The sequence below is a fragment of the Triturus cristatus genome, chromosome 4_2 (assembly GCF_964204655.1).
Source record: "Triturus cristatus chromosome 4_2, aTriCri1.1, whole genome shotgun sequence".
Taxonomy (NCBI): domain Eukaryota; kingdom Metazoa; phylum Chordata; class Amphibia; order Caudata; family Salamandridae; genus Triturus; species Triturus cristatus.
This window is the reverse complement of record NC_140586.1, coordinates 157850718-157870368: the sequence shown is the minus strand read 5'-3', so window position 1 is coordinate 157870368 and position 19651 is coordinate 157850718. Positions and strand designations below refer to the sequence as shown.

At 43.9% G+C, this 19651-nt stretch overlaps 1 protein-coding gene across 1 annotated transcript in view; it reads right to left on the bottom strand.

Annotated features, from left to right (window-relative positions):
- GLS2 (glutaminase 2) overlaps positions 1 to 19651 on the bottom strand; it is a 263334-nt gene that overhangs the window by 218727 nt on the left and 24956 nt on the right. Inside the window, exon 2 of the mRNA XM_085600886.1 lies at positions 427 to 529. Within this exon, the coding sequence (XP_085457012.1) occupies positions 427 to 529 (103 nt within the window). The remainder of the gene's footprint in view (positions 1 to 426; positions 530 to 19651) is intronic.

The following is a 19651-nucleotide window of genomic DNA, read 5'->3' as shown; positions in this document are numbered from 1 at the left end:
TTTATTTTTATCTGTGAATGCTTCTGTGTGCAGCATTGCTGCAGAAAGTTATTAAAATATGTGACTATTGCACCACCCACAATTGAACAGAGTCAAGAGACAGTCTTGGCACCCACATGAAAAGTAGATTATGTACACAAATTGTTGATTTGATCTTTTTCCCACACACTGTTTGGACAGCACTTTGGTACTCACTTTTAGGAAAACGTATAGCAAATGGTTCATAATACACTAGCCATAAAAAAAAAGACCACCTTGGCCACAAGAATAGCACATGGCGGCATATAAACAGCCTAGGTGGCCTTTTGGGGCAGCCCTTGTGGCTCTGCTATCTTGTCAGGTCAGTCCTAGCCTATTTCTGTGTCCCATACCTGGTGTAATGGAATAGGTCTATCGAGACGCAGAGGCTAGAAGGCTACATCTCACCCGTGTGAACTTATAGATAGGAATGTGCTCCTGGCCTTCGCCGATTGTGTAGAAGAGCAGGTCTCCCAGGCGCTCCAACATGCTGCTCCCTCTCACGTCTCCCCTGATAAAAAAAAAAATTAAAAAATTAACAGTCTCAAAACACCATCAGGACTACTAACGGAGTGCGGGGCGAGTCTTGGTGGTGTTGGTAGTAGCAGCATAGAGAGAGGTGAGTGTCTTATTCTCATTCCCCTGTCCTTCCTGTCCACACTTCTTGTACTCCCGGTTGCAAAACCCTTTCTCACGGTTTCTTCACTCTCTTGCTTTCTTCTTTAGTCGCCCTCTGCTCATTCTCTTTCCGTCGCTAGCCCTTTTTACTTCCCAATGGCTGGCCTATTTAGTTTCAGCGTGGATTTTCATTCTTTATAAATAAATAACAATTTATTGACTCGTTTGAGCAGCCCTTAGATGAGCTACACACTGAACAGCCACCAAGGCCCGCCAGCTACACATCCACAATGCAATCTAACACAACAATTCGGAACCTTTAGATTTCTGTTGACCCTCACTGAATAAGCAAATTCTGTGATTTGAACATCAAAACAATACACAACAGCTCAGAAACAAAAATACTTCAATCAAATCCACAAATTTTGAAATATTTTAATTCACAAACAAAAAGTATACAAAAATCAAATTTTAATTGGACGTTGGATCTTTTGAAAATGTGATTTTATTTCTAAAAAGGCAAATAAATATGCTAGACTATAGCACATCTCTGTCTTTTTTTGCTCCTCGTGCCCCCTCTCTTTTTGTTGCGCACAGCAGTGCTTGAATTCAGCCAGTCAAATCTTATACTAGATTTTCTTTGCTGTACGTGTGCTATTCCCACAAATAAAGCTAAGGATACCAACTTAATTTTTAGCCTCCAGGTCAAATGTCTAGACTTTTATAGAGCATTCTAAAATGTTCCTTTTAATGTATATGTACCTTATTAATCTTTTTAAATGATTTAATATTTTAAAAACAGTTGCAGACCCCTGAGTAGATGTTGTGGAACCCCAGCGGTCCACAGACTCTAGGTTAAGAATCATTGTTCACACACAATATTACTTTGCATTATGAGCATAGAGGCCTCTGAGTGACTGTGGATGTATTCATCTTAGTGCTAAGTCACTTGTTTTACTTTTTGCTGGTGGTAAGACACAGTAGTGAAGGAAGAAGTGGCACAAAAAGCCCAAATTGCCACACTCCCTCTGTTCTGTAGACCTCTGTGAGTTAATCAATTTGCTTTTCGCTTACACTTAGCAATCTCCCTCTTGCTTCTTAGTGTACACTTGTCCCCATGCTCTGACACACTTTCAAGCTTATTTGCTACAACTACTTGAACGACACCTAAATCATCTGAAAACTGGAGAAACCATCAGACCTGGAAACTTAGGCCAGTACACGAGGCTGAAAGAGGACTGGACCTTAAAACGAATCTCTTGGTCAAGTTGTCAAAGATATTTCCCCATTGGCCGTATGGACCTTTGTTAGCTGACATGAAGCATTGAAAGGGAAAAGACATCAACAATCCCTTTCTAATTCCTGCAACCACACAATAATGACCAGGAATCGCCAAATATGGTTAAAAGGGTTTTATTTAATTTATTGTGGATTACCAATCAACACAGGAATATATGCAAAACAAAACTAAGTTCAATAAATGCAGCAATATATTAGGAAAGATGAAATATCTCAGTAGGTTGAGGCACAGTAATATTACATACTGAATTGCGATAACCACAGTAGTATAGAAACAGATTAAAGCAAACAGGTTCTCTCTCCCTTCTCTCTTCTAAACATAGATCATATTTAGGGTCATCTATCAAGGACTCTAATTCGCAAGGACTCTAATTCGGAAGCATAGAAGGTGTCAGCATGATAAGACTTCAGTATAAGCCTTGAAAAAAGAAAACAAGTGTTTAGCATAAAGCTTCACACTTGAAAGAATAGGTTAAGCAGAGAGGTCAGTACCTCTCAAAGTCTAAAGGGAATTTCTCATGACTCTAACTGCGTGAAACATCTATTTAAAAGTAACAGGAAATTCAGAAACATCCTTATCTCCTTTCACACCACCTGGAGCCAATCAAGTCACTACTTGAGTGCATCTGCAACATCATTTCAGTTTCCCAACGTATCAGACTGAGATCGCGGTTCTCAACCTTGAACATCTTGCCATCCTGGTACATGATGAATAGAAGGCTTCTTTCGACTATTGTTTCTCCATCATCGCTGCCAAGTTTTCCGTACAGGTCTCTCTATCAGCAGTCTAATACAGACAATCCTTTCTCTGGGTAACAAAATCATGATAATAAACCTGCAAGGAAAATAGAAAACATAATGGCAAAGCAAAATGCACTTCAACTGAGGCCTGTAGACAGGCTTGCTTAACTAAGCGTATAATGTGCACTTTGAGTACATGGTTATACATATTCACGTGTAACTTTAGGAATACATGTAAAACATGAGTAAAAGAATACATGCTTACATAGGCAAATATAACATGAAGTGTAAGTGTAAAACGTGGATAAGGAACACATGCCTTTGTGTGTAAAGTAGTTCACACGTATTTAAATCTCTAACCTCTACTGTGGATACATTTCATTAATATGTATACATTTTCACACATGTTAATAAAGTTAAGGCACACAGTAAATGTAATTTCAAATGCACGTATATAATTGCATTTCTGTGACGTATAAGGGTGAACTCTAAATTGCGCTGCTCCGAGGGCAATACACACTTTTATGTTGCAGAGTCACCTGATGCTAAACTCTGCTAAAACAAAGATCTTTTCTCTCTGATCATAGCAGAATTATAATCTCACCATCTCCTGGCTTTAGGAACTCGGGCCTGCCTCAAACAACTTTACATAAGGGAAGAATCCAGGGTTGATCATGGACTGAAACCTTTCTCTTGTATCAACCACCATAGGTCATCCAAGAGAACAAAAATCCATTCTTCACAATGAGACGCTTAACCAAGATCTTCCCTAGGTTGTATGACAGAAGCTCGCATGGCTGAACCACGTGTGCCTCTACAATGCGGTCCCAACAACAAATGCATCTTAACCACTCATTCCTTTATCACATATGCCTTTACCACGCATGTCTTTAGCACACAATTTTGTAGTAAAGCCATGTATGGTAACAGGATATGCCTGGTAGAGATCATCACTACTCCAACCCCACCTTCGTGGCCTAAGCCCTAAAATCCTATCCCCTACCTCGCACCCCCGCCCTGAGCCCTAAAACTGACCCCACCCTGCCCTTAAAACTACCCCTTCCCCTCCCCCCACCCTGAGGTCTAAAACCCTGCCCCCTACCAGCAACTACCACGACCCCAGCACACCCTGCCCTGAGCACTAAAACTTACCCCATGTTACCCTTAAAACTACCATTAACCCTTCCCCTTTCCTGAGACCAAAAACCCTGCCCTCTTTTTTTAAAAACAACCTGACCCTCCCGCCCTATGCCCTTGAACCAACCCCCACCCCTAAATACCCCCCAAACTCAGCACCCCGCTATGAGCACTAAACCCTGCCTCCTTTCAAAAAGACTGCCCCGTACCCCCTGCCCTGATTCCGAAAACTGACCCCACCCCTAAAACCTGCCCCTCGAACATGGTTCCTGCTCTTAAAACTACCCTGACTCCCCCACCCTGAGCCCCAAAGCCCTGCCCCCCTTTCAAAAACTACCCCAAGCACCCCACCTTGAACCCTAAAACCAACCTCCACCCCTAAAAGCTTCCCCTCCTCGAACCCGGCCCCAGCCTCATTTACCTGTCTGTGTCCGGAGCTTTCTGTTCCGATGCTGTCTCTTACTCTCCCCGCCCATCCGGACACCAGACCTCATTCTGCCTTAACCACGCATATGTGTGTTTCAGCCAGATGCGTGGTTCAGGCAAGCGTTGTTACAGTTGCAGGGAAACGGCACGCGTGGCTGAGCCCATTGTAAAGGCAGTGTCCCTCTTCCCTAGCCTTGTGCTCTTCCACAGAGCTCTAGAATTGCCCTTCGTTGACTATGAATTGATCCAGACTGCTGCAGCATGAATATTACTAGACCTGAGCCGATGTAGCCACATCGCCCCTGCCTTCTAATTCTGGACCTGGTGCCCACTATCTAGAAGAATCTCTTTCAACTCTCAACATGACCCATCGGGCAGTCGATAGATTTGGACCCATCTTCCCCCTACCAGAAGTAAACCACTGCAGCCGAAGGAGGGCTCTCAAATCCTTAATGCCACCACTCCTGAGTATCCCTCCTTATAAAAACGCTCAAACTGGCAGGCGATCCTTTGATGTATAGATGTACAAGATCTAAAACAGACTTGTGACCAACACATGCATAATAAACAACCACCTTGAGATGAGAAAGTTCATAACCCAGGCAGTTTCAACTAACTTAATTCCAATTTGACTAGGCTCAGAAGAACCACTGGTCAATACATGCAAGTTGTGATCCTGTCTCTCCCACTGCACTCCCTTATAAGACTCTGCGGCAAGATGACCCCCTTTACGCGCTTATACAAAGCAATACTCAAACCAGCATGCTTAACCCACATCTCCAAAATCCAAAGCCTTCACACAGCACACACAATTTAGACTTAATTAAAATCAACACCCTTTCAACCAGCCACTTCGAAAGGTGCCAAGGAACTGAAAGAAATCAGACGCACTCTACGACGTCAACAGAGTTACAAAGCGCTACATAAATGACAAACTATGTAGCTCCTCATTAATCCACCCAGAAAGCACTTTGGAGCTCACAAAGGGTAAAAGAGTGCTTATACATACCACTACAATATAATAAGACACAATTTGTACATGTTGGTCCAACCCTAAAATGGTGAAGGTGTGTACAAATATTTTGGGGAGAAATGTTCATAGAGTGGTAAACAATAGTTTGGGTTGAATCAAAATTATTAATCAATTGCTTTTTTCTTACCTAATAGCATTCCAGATCACACGGGAAAAGGGGGCAGGGTGTTGTGGTTGATATGTCAGGGCTGTTCATTTCTGAAGGGATTTGTAGGGATTCTTCAGATAGTCAGATCAAAGAGCACTCTCTGTGTCACAAATATGTGCAAACAGTTTAGTGAGGTGATCCAGACAGTAGGTAGCACCGGCATTAATATCTTATCCTAAGTACACACTTGTGTCACTAAGTGTTCCTGCCCATGAACACCATCTGTTGCAAAACAAACAAATAGCCTCAGTGCCTAATAGATAAGGTCAATTCCAAAACTAAAATAGCTTCCAGGTGGGCGTGAGGCTTCTGGACTGAAAGAGTCACAGTAGCGAAGGCAACAGGGGCGGTTTACCGAACGCGGGTAAGTTATAAATAACACCAGTGCTGTAGCAAGCCCTACTAACACCCCTAACTTTGCCACCTAGTGCAGGTAAGAGCAAAGAGCAGAGGATGGTGGTAGTCAACATGCTCACCTCCGCCATCCACAAAAAGAGTGCCGCCCAGGGCGGACCGCCCCCCCCATGTCCCTCCTAGCTACACCACTGAACAGCAGTCAAGGGATCCCGGATTCTAGTCCTTTTTGACAGGCCCTGAAGAGGCCACTGGCTACACTGATCAGTTCTCTGATCAGTCTTTGATGTCTAATACTGCTGTCCCTGGGCAGAAGGACTACTGTGCTGCTCATTGGTTACCATATACTAGCATTTGTATCTGCACTCTGCGGAATATGTATACAGTCAGGGTTTATGTTTTTATTTATGTGAATTTGCAAAGCCCTTTCATCCAAAGCACTGGCAAAAAATGAACTCCACAATATAATGATATTTAGGCAATGACTTTCTACAATACAATATAATACAATAAAATAAAATACTTGATTCTGGTATGGCAGCCCAACAAAAAAACAAGGCAATAGAGGGAAGGAAAGCATCTAAAGTTTATTTTGTAATAAAGGAATAAAAGTAGCTGATTTAAAGGAAGACAGAAAAAAATAGTTGATAAAGATTAACTAAGATAATAAGACGACTCAAGACAAGAGAGTAGACAGAGCGTGTTGGAATAGCAGGAAAATGATCCGATGGAGAAGCCGTAGAATTTGCCATGATTAGGAGATTGGTGAAGACGGACTCATACTGGGAACATGGTGCTGGAACAACAGATTCTTTATCCAAGTCACAGTCAGTCTAACTCCTGCAAGCTACAGATGAAACAGGAGTAGAAATGTGTGTATGCACAGCTAATATAAAGTTTAGAATTAAAGTAAGTAGAGAAGTAATCGGAAGAGTTTATAGAAGAAAGCTCTGCTTCATGAAGAACCATGTCAATGCATCAAAGAAGAAAAAGAGGGAGTCAGCCATAGTTTAGGTGTCTCACATGCAGGATTGTTTGGAAGATCGTATGAAGTACATTGAATGTATTTAAGACCATAGGTAAGGAGGTGTTAGTAGCTGCATCAACAATATATGCAAGGGTGCTAGAAGCAAAGGCTTAAACGATGGTCGAAGGAGATGCCTGGAACAAGCCACTCTTATAATGGACAATATTAAAGGAACAAAGGAGTAGTGGATTAACATCAGACCCATGAAGAATGAAGTGGGAAACAACCTGCGGGTGGGACACTTAGTTTACAAAGAATACATGGGCGAAACATCAGAAGACACGGATATAAGTCCCCGGGCCCCATAGCGTGCGTATAAACTGGTGGTAATAGTTCTAACTCATAAGAAGAAATAATGGAGAGAAAAAGAGAGAAACAATGAATGTTAAAGTTGCCAAGAAACATGAATCGTAGTCAAAAACACAGCAGAAAAAACACAGTCAAAATCGTCCGTACTCTGCAGCGCAGCCTCTATTGGGTGAGGGGGCAATATTTGTTATGATTTATTCAAATATGGGATCCGTTGTTGGAATTGAGAAAGGGTGCGATTGCTTGTATATTTGTCATTGCAAAACAATAAAACGTGCTTATAAAAACAAAAATTCAGTCAAAGTCGTGTAAAAGGACAGACTATGAATATAGAATGGCAAGAGGTTGGGAAAAGCAAGAACAGGGTTACAGAAGTTAGCAAAATGATGCTCAAAAGAGCTTAAACAACTGGAAAAGAAATAGACCAAAATCTATAGATCATGTGTGGTTGAAAAATAATGTATCCACCACCTCCACCTCATTGGGTTCCAGGAGGTTGAAAGAAAAGTAGCTTAGCAGGAGTATGAAAGATTAAAGGTGAGATCCATGTCTCAGTGATACATGTAAATGAAAAATCGTAATATAATAAGTTTCTTCACAAGTGATGTAACATTCTGAAGACCGAGTGAAAAACGTCTGAAGTGGACGGATAAAACTGGGATGTACAAGATTGTTTTGAGTAACAAAAAGAAAAATGCATCTACCGTGATTAATGTAACATTTGAGCAAAATAGGCAAAAATAATGCAAAAAAGTAACAATTTCATGATGCAGAGCTGAATGTACATATGAGTCAATAAACACTAACATACAAACAAACGAGCACAGCACAACAGGGCCATGTTGGTCAGACTAGACAAATTCCAGTGACACAACTGATCTTCAGATCATCTGAGGTCCAGCAAAATCAAAACAGTTCACTGATTTGCACAAATTCGATTTCCGATAACCTTTGAGCTGAAAGAACTACCACAGAAAAAGAAAAGAAACCCTAAGAAACAGGAATAAACCGAAATCTGGTAAAGGGAAACAAACCTATGGATGTAGCACAGACTGACCATAGATACTGCGAAAATGGCAAAATCCTGACACGCTTGGGGAGAAACAGTGGCACTTAATGAATTACCGATGAATTTATGTTTTCAACCACGAACAAAGAAGATATATATGAAGGGTGGAACTGATTATGTATTTATCTAATAATTCACAAAATTAAATAAAGTAGGCACTATTAGTAAAGCATGCTGGAAGTGAGGATACTGTCTTCCGAAAGGTGGAAGAAAATGATGGTCGTTCATATTAATTGGGAGAAGAGCTGGCCTAGGGCGGTCGACCTCAATTCTGGGGCACAGGGTTTGAGTCTCGACAAGGACATGCAACATCCTGTGATTCTGAGCAAATTACTTAATCTCCCGGTGCCTAACAAAAATGAATGTGTTCTTATGTAATGCAACTGGTTCTCATGTAAAACGCTCTGTTACCCTATACCTTCTAGTCAAGTTTGCGCTATATAAAACTCCGTTAAAAAAATTGTATCACAATTGATGAATGTTATGAGCCTACCCGTGCAACCTGCAAAAGCCTCTTGTGTTTTTAGGTTCTAGTGACTCGCTGACTGGGAGCCCCCCGCCTTGCTGTAAGACTTGAGTTGTACTTGGCACCTGAAATGTCAAATTTTGAAAAATGTGTGTGTAGAAATAATGGAGTGTGAATTCCATGTTCAGTTAGAGTTAAAGAACACTTACAATAAGCTTTGTTTTTGCTGATCTCATTCTTACACCTGTCTTCTAGAAGAGCCAAGACCTACAATCAGGGGACCATGTTCTAGATCAGTGGTACTCAAAGTACGGGCCAGGGCAGCTTGCGGCCCTCTAGACCTTTTCATGCGGCCCCCCTGGTGAACAGAAGTGCGGGCTGCTGTTTACTTGCTGAGCACCAAAATTCGGATTTTTTTTTTTTAAATAAACGGGCCAGCATTTATTTGCAGGTTAAATGAAGTAATTACGGTGGTGTCCTGCACCACTTACCGTTAGTTAACCTGCAAATAAATGCTTGCCCGTTTACTTAACATTTTTTAGACCTTCTTACACAATCCCTGACCCACCCACGCACCCTACCGCCACCCTGCTAGCATCAGTGCGGCCCTCGGTCACACCACAGACCATACTTTGTGGCCCCTGGTCAAATGTTTACAAGTACCCATTGTCTAGATGGTTCCAGCTTTTGCTATGAATGTGTGTGCTGGCATCCCTCAGGGCTTTCTCTCCTTGGTTTTGCAAGGTGACCTCTACACAGTTTCAGTGATCACCCCTGTTTTTTTAATAACTGCAGTTTGCTGCCTCCGCCTAGATGCAGAGTACTCAAGTTTGCTTCGACAACCTGGAACTTTCCATACCTTTATTAATTTGTTCTTCTGCTTTGTGTGCAACCATGCAAATGATAAAAATGAGTGGCATACTGTTGGTACAACGCAGCACACATGGAAACAGCAAAAACTAGGAGAAATTAAACATTTCTCCTCGTTGCGCCATGGTAAGACCAGCTTTTCCCTGTTCTTAATTTTGGCTCTGCTCCATATTTACGCCACCCTTGTAAATAATGGGCAGCATCCAAATAAGTGGGTGTTGCGGTGGAACGCCCACCACAACTCCCATTGCCCTCCCCTTTTACACTAAGTGTAGAGTGAAAGGGGGCCTTCCTTACCAGTCAGCATTGAGCCACGTTAAGTGGCTTAACGCTGCCTTGTAAATAAGGCGAAGCCCCTATCGCCATCACAACGTCAGAAAAAGTGGTGGCGATAGGGGCTTGTAAATATGCCCCAAAGTGTGCAGGTGGTATTCATACCCCCCTCCCCCCTAAAGAGCTTGATAAAAAGGAGGGTGAGACTGTGCGATCCCATCCCTCCCCACCTACTCTTCTGGGTCTAGCTAGTGTCACGGTGGTGGGATCAGTGCCAGGGTAGTAAACTATTTCCCTTTCACTTATGACAGAACATTTGTCACGCTCTATGAATAGGAGGATAGTTCTATAGATAGGACAGCTCGAGGTACATGGAGGCTCCTCCCAGCCGCAACTCTCCATTTCAAAGTGGCACTCACACCCACAATATTACATAGAAGATCCTAATACATCCCACAACTTAATATAACTTAAAATCTAATGCCTCATCTATTGCCATCTCATGCATAAAAAATGTGTGTGCTGGAAACACAAGTCTGCCCAAGGTATTATTGAATGACTGAATCACTGCAATCAGTACCTGTTAACTGATGTGCAGAATCTTACGCTTTGTTTGTTGGGGTCTATTCAGGTGGTCGAAAAAGCCCTGCACACCACTGCCGGGGTGGGGGGAGGCCCCTGCTGGTGCAACTGGACATGTGAGCAGCTTCTGAAAGTGCTGGACTCCTCTCTATCAGTGGCGGCTGGTGACATTTGAAAGCGGTGGGGCGTAAAAGTATTGGCATACTGCACCGCAGCGAGCGAGCGTAGCGAGCGAGCCCGAACAACCTAAGGTGGGTTCGGGGGGATAACCCCCCCCCCGAGAAAATTTTGAAAAACGAGTGGACAAATGGTGCATTTTCAAGCAAATTTGAGAAAGCAGGAAGGTTAATAAAGCAATTGAGAAAGTGCAGTTATTACATTAATAAAGAGATGTCAAATAACATAGGTAGCTGCTTATTCAAGCTTTCTTTCACCCCATAGTCCAGCAGGGTCTTGATACAAGACAGATAAGAGAAAAAGCAGTGTGGTCCTCGACCAGGAAGACACTCATATTTCGGTGGTAAGAAGTAAAAAGATTTGTCAAATTGAAAACCTGAACTGCAATACGCAATCCAACAATTATTTTCAAGTACATCTCATCTATGTTCAACAAGCCATGTTTTACCCATGATTGGAATTGTGAATCACCAAATAAACTGAGCCACTGCAATCAAAATCAACCAAAACTGTGGCTCAATATGTAGGCAGAAACAGTATAAAACAGAAACACAGTCTAAATAAATAACTATGAAAGTGACACACAAATATTGACCATGCAACTCAAACTCAGAAATTCCAGATCCAATTCACTGCCAAAGCAGGCCTCCCATGTGTCATTTCATGTGTGTTAAGTGCAGTCTACAATGCATGACTTGCCAAAGCAAAGTAACATTCTCTCATATTTAAAAATTCCTGTAGCAGACAAATTTTAAGTTACCCCAAAGCGGGACAAGATTTTACATTCCAACATTCAATGGTCTGTTTCAGTGTCTGATTATAGTAGAGATAACTGTGTACGTATGCTCATACCTATATCTGTCTTACTTCCTATGTCCCTCTTTTTCTCTCTCTAGCTCAACATACCCATTATGCCCCTCTCTCTTTCTGCCACACTCTCTCATTCTGGCTCTGCTTAGCTCCATCTCTCTCTGTTCCTCTCTTTGTAAAAAGTGCGAAATAAAGTGACAAAGGTAAAGCAAAGCCATTGTGATCAGGAAGTCAAGCTTTGGCCCCACACAGAAGGTAATAGAAAGTAGAGTAGCCAGCAACTCACTCCCCCTTGCACAACCGCCATATTAACAAATAAATAAATGTTCCCTGTTTCCTGACATTGGGAAGCGCCATCTGAAAGGCTGCCCGCTTTGACAGCAGCACCTCCGCACATATTAATTCTCCTTATTTATTGGACGTGTGCAGAGCTGCAGCCGGGCTTGTGCGCCCATGGGTGGCGTGGCCAGACGGTGTACTCTTCAGGGTTCAATGGGGACGGGGTTCAATGGCGTCCTATGCCGCTCGTTGCAGAGAGGCCTTCCTGGGAGAGCCAGGCCCAAGGTGCGACAGCCCAGCTTCAGGCACACACACACACAAGCACAGCACTGCGCGCTCACGCACAGCACATTGCACCAAGGGCACTTAAAAGCAACAGAAGAGTCCAGCACAATCACACATGACACTGTGACTGCACCAAGGACAAATAAGCACTTGCAGGGTGAGTGGCACGTTGGCATACACTCGTATATCATACTGCACAAACAGGTACGCATAGGTATAGTGACACAATCGCAGACAGAGGTTATGTTCTGGATAATGCCGCTGCAGCAGTTTCTCACCAAGATTGTGTTTGCCCTTCTTCCTGTACATAAGCATGGCGCGTACTGTACTTTGACAGAGGAATAGGTAATGAAATATGCCATAGTGAAGCCTGCAACAGGAGCACTATTGAATTATACAGTCAAACTGAGCTGCAATGCAAACAGTGCCCACTCACTTGCCAAATGCTACTGCATGCTGAGCTGAGGCAGACAACCAAAGCGACACGTCAGGGGGATGGCCGAAAAGCTGAGGAAAGAGCTGGAGATAATGGCTTTTCAAAGCTAACATTTGCTTCATAGCTAAGAAATGTCAAAACGAATAAAGCACGGAATCAACTACTGTAGAAAACAAATTGATTTTGACCTCTTCCCTTTTCCCATCTTTGATGATGCATTGTTTCCCAAACTGAAAGAGATCTGTAAACTTAAATGCAACTTACAGGGAAATGGAAACACACATTACGTCTGTGTTTGACATGAACAGTGTGTTTTCATGAACTACATGCTTCCTTTGGTGTGTCAAGTGGAACGTCCAATCACAAACGTAACAAAAACTAAAATGTATCTTCATGATGCTCTAGTTTCAGGACTCGCAAACTCTCTCCAGTTTTTTTCGTGCTCTCGTCATCGCTTTTATTATCTCCTTCCCTCCTCTTTCCTTCCTATTCCCCAACACCTTCTGCACTTTCTTCTGGAATGATCCACAACACACAAACGGCTCGAACTGGCCAGCCTCTGAACAGCGCCTAGAAGCCCAGTCACTTGTCAAGACTGCGCCATGCAAAAAAAATGTCAAATATAAACTTTCACTATATTGACAAGACCAAGCCAGGCTATCGTTCATCTAAGCAGGAAAATTCAGACACCAGCGCAAACACAGCACGTGGAATATCCCATGGTGATTTTTATAGTGGTAGTGGCGCACGGGGTATCTGAGCGGGGAGGGCCTGTGAAGGGCGCACGGCTGTCCCTCGAGCCCCCCGAGTAATCACGGAGTCACTTTATAATTATAGACAGGCGCGGCCGGCATGAGAGGGGGAAGGAGGGGGGTACACGCGGGGGGAGGGGGGTACGCGCTGGGAGGGGGGAGGGGGTAATTTAATGAATTAAAGAACTTACCAGGCAGGCATCTCCTGATTCTCCTCCGCTCCGGTCCCGACGGTCGCATCACGTCTCTGCAACGTGGTGGAAGTAACTTCTCCCCGCTCTTTTCATTTGCCAATCAGGAGACTGGGGGGCCGGGCGGCTGAACCTTCTTTAATTTCCTGGAATTTAATTGGGCATGGGGCAACTTTGCGTAAAACGCATCACCGCCCGAGCAGGAGCCTATCTACAAACGCCTGCTCTACACAGGGCATGCGCAGCAAACCTAATGGTTTGTGAATGTGAGCGAGGGGCTTTGCTCCTCGTTCACATGCGCAGACCATCTTATTAACTCCTGCTCGTCTCTGCCTGCGTGCGCTGTGCGTGACATGCGCACAGCGCACTTTCACTGGCATTGAAGCGCACAGGCGGCCCGGAAATGTAAACAGACGAATTGTAAGCTGAGCCTGTCAATTCGTCTGTTTACATTCCATCCTGTAGCCTGTAGTGTTCACTGGCCGATTCTTTTGTGGGGCGCTGCCCCAACGCCCCTAATGGACCAGCCGCCACTGCTCTCTATACTCTTTATCTCATCTTTTTAGGTCTATCTTGACCGTCCAGCTATCTGAGAATCTATTGCTAACAAGTCTTGTTCTACATGGGCTTTGGCTCTGTCCAGAGGAGTAACCCTCTCACCTCATTGTATTGGCTGTTTGATCTATCATTCTTCCCCTCTAGGGTGCTTGCATTGCCATGCAAAGGGAACTATTTCACATCTCAAATGCACACCGAATCAATACACATTACATAATTTGTCATACATGCGATGTATACAGACATCAATCTTTTCTTTGCTTGTTTTCACTGTAACAGGCTTTTTAAAACGGTTTATTTAGTCAGTACTCCTATTTAAACAAGCTTTGGCAAAGTCATAGGTCGGATTTACCAAACCACCACAGGCGTTCCCAAAGGCTGTTTCCATACAAGGACCGCCCTACTAACAAACTGTCTGCTTGACTGTTACATTTAATTTTAAATTACAAAGCCTCATAAAAAATGCTAAGATTAGAACTATCCCTTGCATAAGAAAAATGTAATTTCGTGTATTCTCTATATGTCATGGATAGCTAGATCCTTTTCTTTCAGTAATACACGTGTAATATTTATTAAATAGTCCAAGGTGATTATATTTTGCACAGAATTCCTGATAGTACACATCATTGCAGTTGTAAATGTGCTCTTAGCACTTATTGTTATGTAAAGGGATGACTAATATCACCCCACCTATCAGTCTTAGTTTCTTTACCCTCTTGTTTCTTTAATTTTCGTTGCTCTGCTTTTTTTTGGCCTTCTCTCTGTGTCTTCGGGAAGGTCACCACGTTTCTGTCTATAGAAGAGTATATAGGCCTTCTTCAGAAGAAGAGAAGCATGAACCAATCAAAGAAGTAGAGAAATCCATAGACTGATTGGTGCTGCCATGCTAGTTATTCTCTAGCATATGCTGCACTCAGAAGTTCCAAGAGCACGTGGCACACTCAGAGGACACAGGGGCTGCAGCCAGAGAATGCAAAAGCAGGAAATTCACTGAAGGGTGTTACAGCCAGAGCTGCCAGTGGGCTGATGATTGTGCAGGGGCTGCAGGCAGATGGTGTAGGAAATGGGGAGAGACAGACAAAATGAATTAGACTGAACTCAGAGGGTGCCAAAGGCTGCTGAGATGTAGGGACTGTAACAATAGCAGGGGCAGAGAGACCTATGGGTGCTGCACAACGCAGCACACATGGAAACAGCAAAAACTAGGAGAAATTAAACATTTCTCCTTGTTGCGCCATGGTAAGACCAGCTTTTCCCTGTTCTTAATTTTGGCTCTGCCCCATATTTACGCCACCCTTGTAAATAATGGGCAGCATCCAAATCAGTGGGTGTTGCGGTGGAACGCCCACCACAACGCCCATTGCCCTCCCCTTTTACGCTAAGTGTAGAGTGAAAGGTGGCCTTCCTTACCAGTCAGCATTGAGCCACGTTAAGTGGCTTAACGCTGCCTTATAAATAAGGCGAAGCCCCTATCGCCATCACAACGTCAGAAAAAGTGGTGGCGATAGGGGCTTGTAAATATGCCCCAAAGTGTGCAGGTGGTATTCATACCCCCCTCCCCCCTAAAGAGCTTGATATAAAGGAGGGTGAGGCTGTGCGATCCCATCCCTCCCCACCTACTCTTCTGGGTCTAGCTAGCATCACGGTGTTGGGATCAGTGCCAGAGTAGTAAACTATTTCCCTTTCACTCATGACAGAACATTTGTCACGCTCTATGTATAGGAGGATAGTTCTATAGATAGGACAGCTCGAGGTACATGGAGGCTCCTCCCAGCCGCAACTCTCCATTTCAAAGTGGCACTCACACCCACAATATTACATAGAAGATCCTAATACATCCCACAACGTAATATAACTTAAAATCTAATGCCTCATCTATTGCCATCTCATGCATGAAAAATGTGTGTGCTGGAAACACAAGTCTGCCCAAGGTATTATTGAATGACTGAATCACTGCAATCAGTACCTGTTAGCTGATGTGCAGAATCTTACGCTTTGGTTGTTGGGGGGTCTATTCAGGTGGTCGAAGAAGCCCTGCACACCACTGCCGGGGTGGGGGGAGGCCCCTGCTGGTGCAACTGGACATGTGAGCAGCTTCTGAAAGTGCTGGACTCCTCTCTACACTCTTTATCTCATCTTTTTAGGTCTATCTTGACCGTCCAGCTATCTGAGAATCTATTGCTAACAAGTCTTGTTCTACATGGGCTTTGGCTCTGTCCAGAGGAGTAACCCTCTCACCTGATTGTATTGGCTGTTTGATCTATCATTCTTCCCCTCTAGGGTGCTTGCATTGCCATGCAAAGGGAACTATTTCACATCTCAAATGCACACCGAATCAATACACATTACATAATTTGTCATACATGCGATGTATACAGAAAACAATCTTTTCTTTGCTTGTTTTCACTGTAACAGGCTTTTTTAAACGGTTTATTTAGTCAGTACTCCTATTTAAACAAGCTTTGGCAAAGTCATAGGTCGGATTTACCAAACCACCACAGGCGTTCCCAAAGGCTGTTTCCATACAAGGACCGCCCTACTAACAAACTGTCTGCTTGACTGTTACATTTAATTATAAATTACAAAGCCTCATAAAAAATGCTAAGATTAGAAATATCCCTTGCATAAGAAAAATGTCATTTTGTGTATTCTCTATATGTCATGGATAGCTAGATCCTTGTCTTTCAGTAATACACGTGTAATATTTATTAAATAGTCCAAGGTGATTATGTTTTGCACAGAATTCCTGATAGTACACATCATTGCAGTTGTAAATGTGCTCTTAGCACTTATTTTTATGTAAAGGGATGACTAATATCACCCCACCTATCAGTCTTAGTTTCTTTACCCTCTTGTTTCTTTAATTTTCGTTGCTCTGCTTTTTTTTGGCCTTCTCTCTGTGTCTTCGGGAAGGTCACCACGTTTCTGTCTATAGAAGAGTATATAGGCCTTCTTCAGAAGGAGAGAAGCATGAACCAATCAAACAAGTAGAGAAATCCATAGACTGATTGGTGCTGCCATGCTAGTTATTCTCTAGCATATGCTGCACTCAGAAGTTCCAAGAGCACGTGGCACACTCAGAGGACACAGGGGCTGCAGCCAGAGAATGCAAAAGCAGGAAATTCACTGAAGGGTGTTACAGCCAGAGCTGCCAGTGGGCTGATGATTGTGCAGGGGCTGCAGGCAGATGGTGTAGGAAATGGGGAGAGAGAGACAAAATGAATTAGACTGAACTCAGAGGGTGCCAAAGGCTGCTGAGATGTAGGGACTGTAACAATAGCAGGGGCAGAGAGACCTATGGGTGCTGCACAACGCAGCACACATGGAAACAGCAAAAACTAGGAGAAATTAAACATTTCTCCTTGTTGCGCCATGGTAAGACCAGCTTTTCCCTGTTCTTAATTTTGGCTCTGCCCCATATTTACGCCACCCTTGTAAATAATGGGCAGCATCCAAATCAGTGGGTGTTGCGGTGGAACGCCCACCACAACTCCCATTGCCCTCCCCTTTTACGCTAAGTGTAGAGTGAAAGGGGGCCTTCCTTACCAGTCAGCATTGAGCCACGTTAAGTGGCTTAACGCTGCCTTGTAAATAAGGCGAAGCCCCTATCGCCATCACAACATCAGAAAAAGTGGTGGCGATAGGGGCTTGTAAATATGCCCCAAAGTGTGCAGGTGGTATTCATACCCCCCTCCCCCCTAAAGAGCTTCATATAAAGGAGGGTGAGGCTGTGCAATCCCATCCCTCCCCACCTACACTTCTGGGTCTAGCTAGCGTCACGGTGTTGGGATCAGTGCCAGAGTAGTAAACTATTTCCCTTTCACTCATTACAGAACATTTGTCACGCTCTATGAATAGGAGGATAGTTCTATAGATAGGTCAGCTCGAGGTACATGGAGGCTCCTCCCAGCCGCAACTCTCCATTTCAAAGTGGCACTCACACCCACCATATTACATAGAAGATCCTAATACATCCCACAACTTAATATAACTTAAAATCTAATGGTTCATCTATTGCCATCTCATGCATGAAAAATGTGTGTGCTGGAAACACAAGTCTGCCCAAGGTATTATTGAATGACTGAATCACTGCAATCAGTACCTGTTAACTGATGTGCAGAATCTTACGCTTTGGTTGTTGGGGGTCTATTCAGGTGGTCGAAGAAGCCCTGCACACCACTGCCGGGGTGGGGGGAGGCCCCTGCTGGTGCAACTGGACATGTGAGCAGCTTCTGAAAGTGCTGGACTCCTCTCTACACTCTTTATCTCATCTTTTTAGGTCTTTCGTGACCGTCCAGCTATCTGAGAATCTATTGCTAACAAGTCTTGTTCTACATGGGCTTTGGCTCTGTCCGGAGGAGTAACCCTCTCACCTCATTGTACTGGCTGTTTGATCTATCATTCTTCCCCTCTAGGGTGCTTGCATTGCCATGCAAAAGGAACTATTTCACATCTCAAATGCACACCGAATCAATACACATTACATAATTTGTCATACATGCGATGTATACAGAAAACAATCTTTTATTTGCTTGTTTTCACTGTAACAGGTTTTTCTTAAACGGTTTTAGTCAGTACTCCTATTTAAACAAGCTTTGGCAAAGTCATAGGTCGGATTTACCATACCACCACAGGCGTTCCCAAAGGCTGTTTCCATACAAGGACCGTCCTACTAACAAACTGTCTGCTTGACTACTCCCTGGACCCCCTTAAACATCCCTTTTGTGTCAGTGGAAATCTATCCTTGATTCCACTTCCACGAGCATCCTTTTCAAAGTGTTCTGCAACACATTTAAGGCCACTGATGCTTCGAAGTCAGACTATATGGTGAACAAACTCTCCACCAGAGGCTACTATAGAGCAACTCGGAGCTAAACTGTGTCCTGCTTGAAAATCCCCCCAAAAAACAGACTCGAATCACACTTAGATCTCCACCATTCTTTCATTTACAATTCAGAGAGACTAAAAAGCTATCTATTTGAAAAGTTCCTTCTCAACTCATCTGAAAAGGTCTGGCTCACTAGAATGCCCTCTGCACTTTGGCCTGTCCACAGCTCCCTGGGTCCCCCGGGTGCATGTTGGGTAATTCTGCATGCTTATCTGACCTTGTTTATGTGGCTGTGTTTGCTGAGGGGCCAGTGAATGGTCATTGCATGGACCTCCTCTTCCTCTTCTCATGCAGCGCAGCTCACACCGTAGTCAGGGGACTGCGCTGGAAATGATGTCTCTGTGCATGCATTGTACCATTTGTCTAATGCCTACTACCACTATGTGGGGCGCTGAAGCACTTACCCACACAGATGTAAGTGAGTGGCATGGGTGGAGGGTGCTGTTTTTGCATCGAACTTATGTGGGAAGCGTTTCCATCTCGTGCGTGAAGCAGGTCACCGAGGCAGAGAAATCCTGCCATTGGATACAGTGCAAGGTATTGTATTAAGTGCTTTAAATGGCCCGGTACTCACCGGTACTGAGTACCGGCACTTCCAATTTTTTTTGCTGTCAGTACTGGCACTTCTCTGTAGCCAGGGAGAGTACCGGTACCCTGATCCACGGCACGGCAGGCACAGGTTAGGCTTCTCCTCCACATTCCGCTCTGCTTCCGAGGAGCATGTAATTAACCGAGCCGAGTAGTGGCCTTTTGCAGAGTTACTTGTGAAGATTCCCGCAGCGCCCATTTGATCCCCAAACTGCTTGGGTTTGAGAGGGCTTGTGTTACACTGTGATGAACAGGACAGGGTCTCTAGACAGGCCCTGCACTGTCAATAAGGTGTGCAGGCACCATTCGGGTGAAAG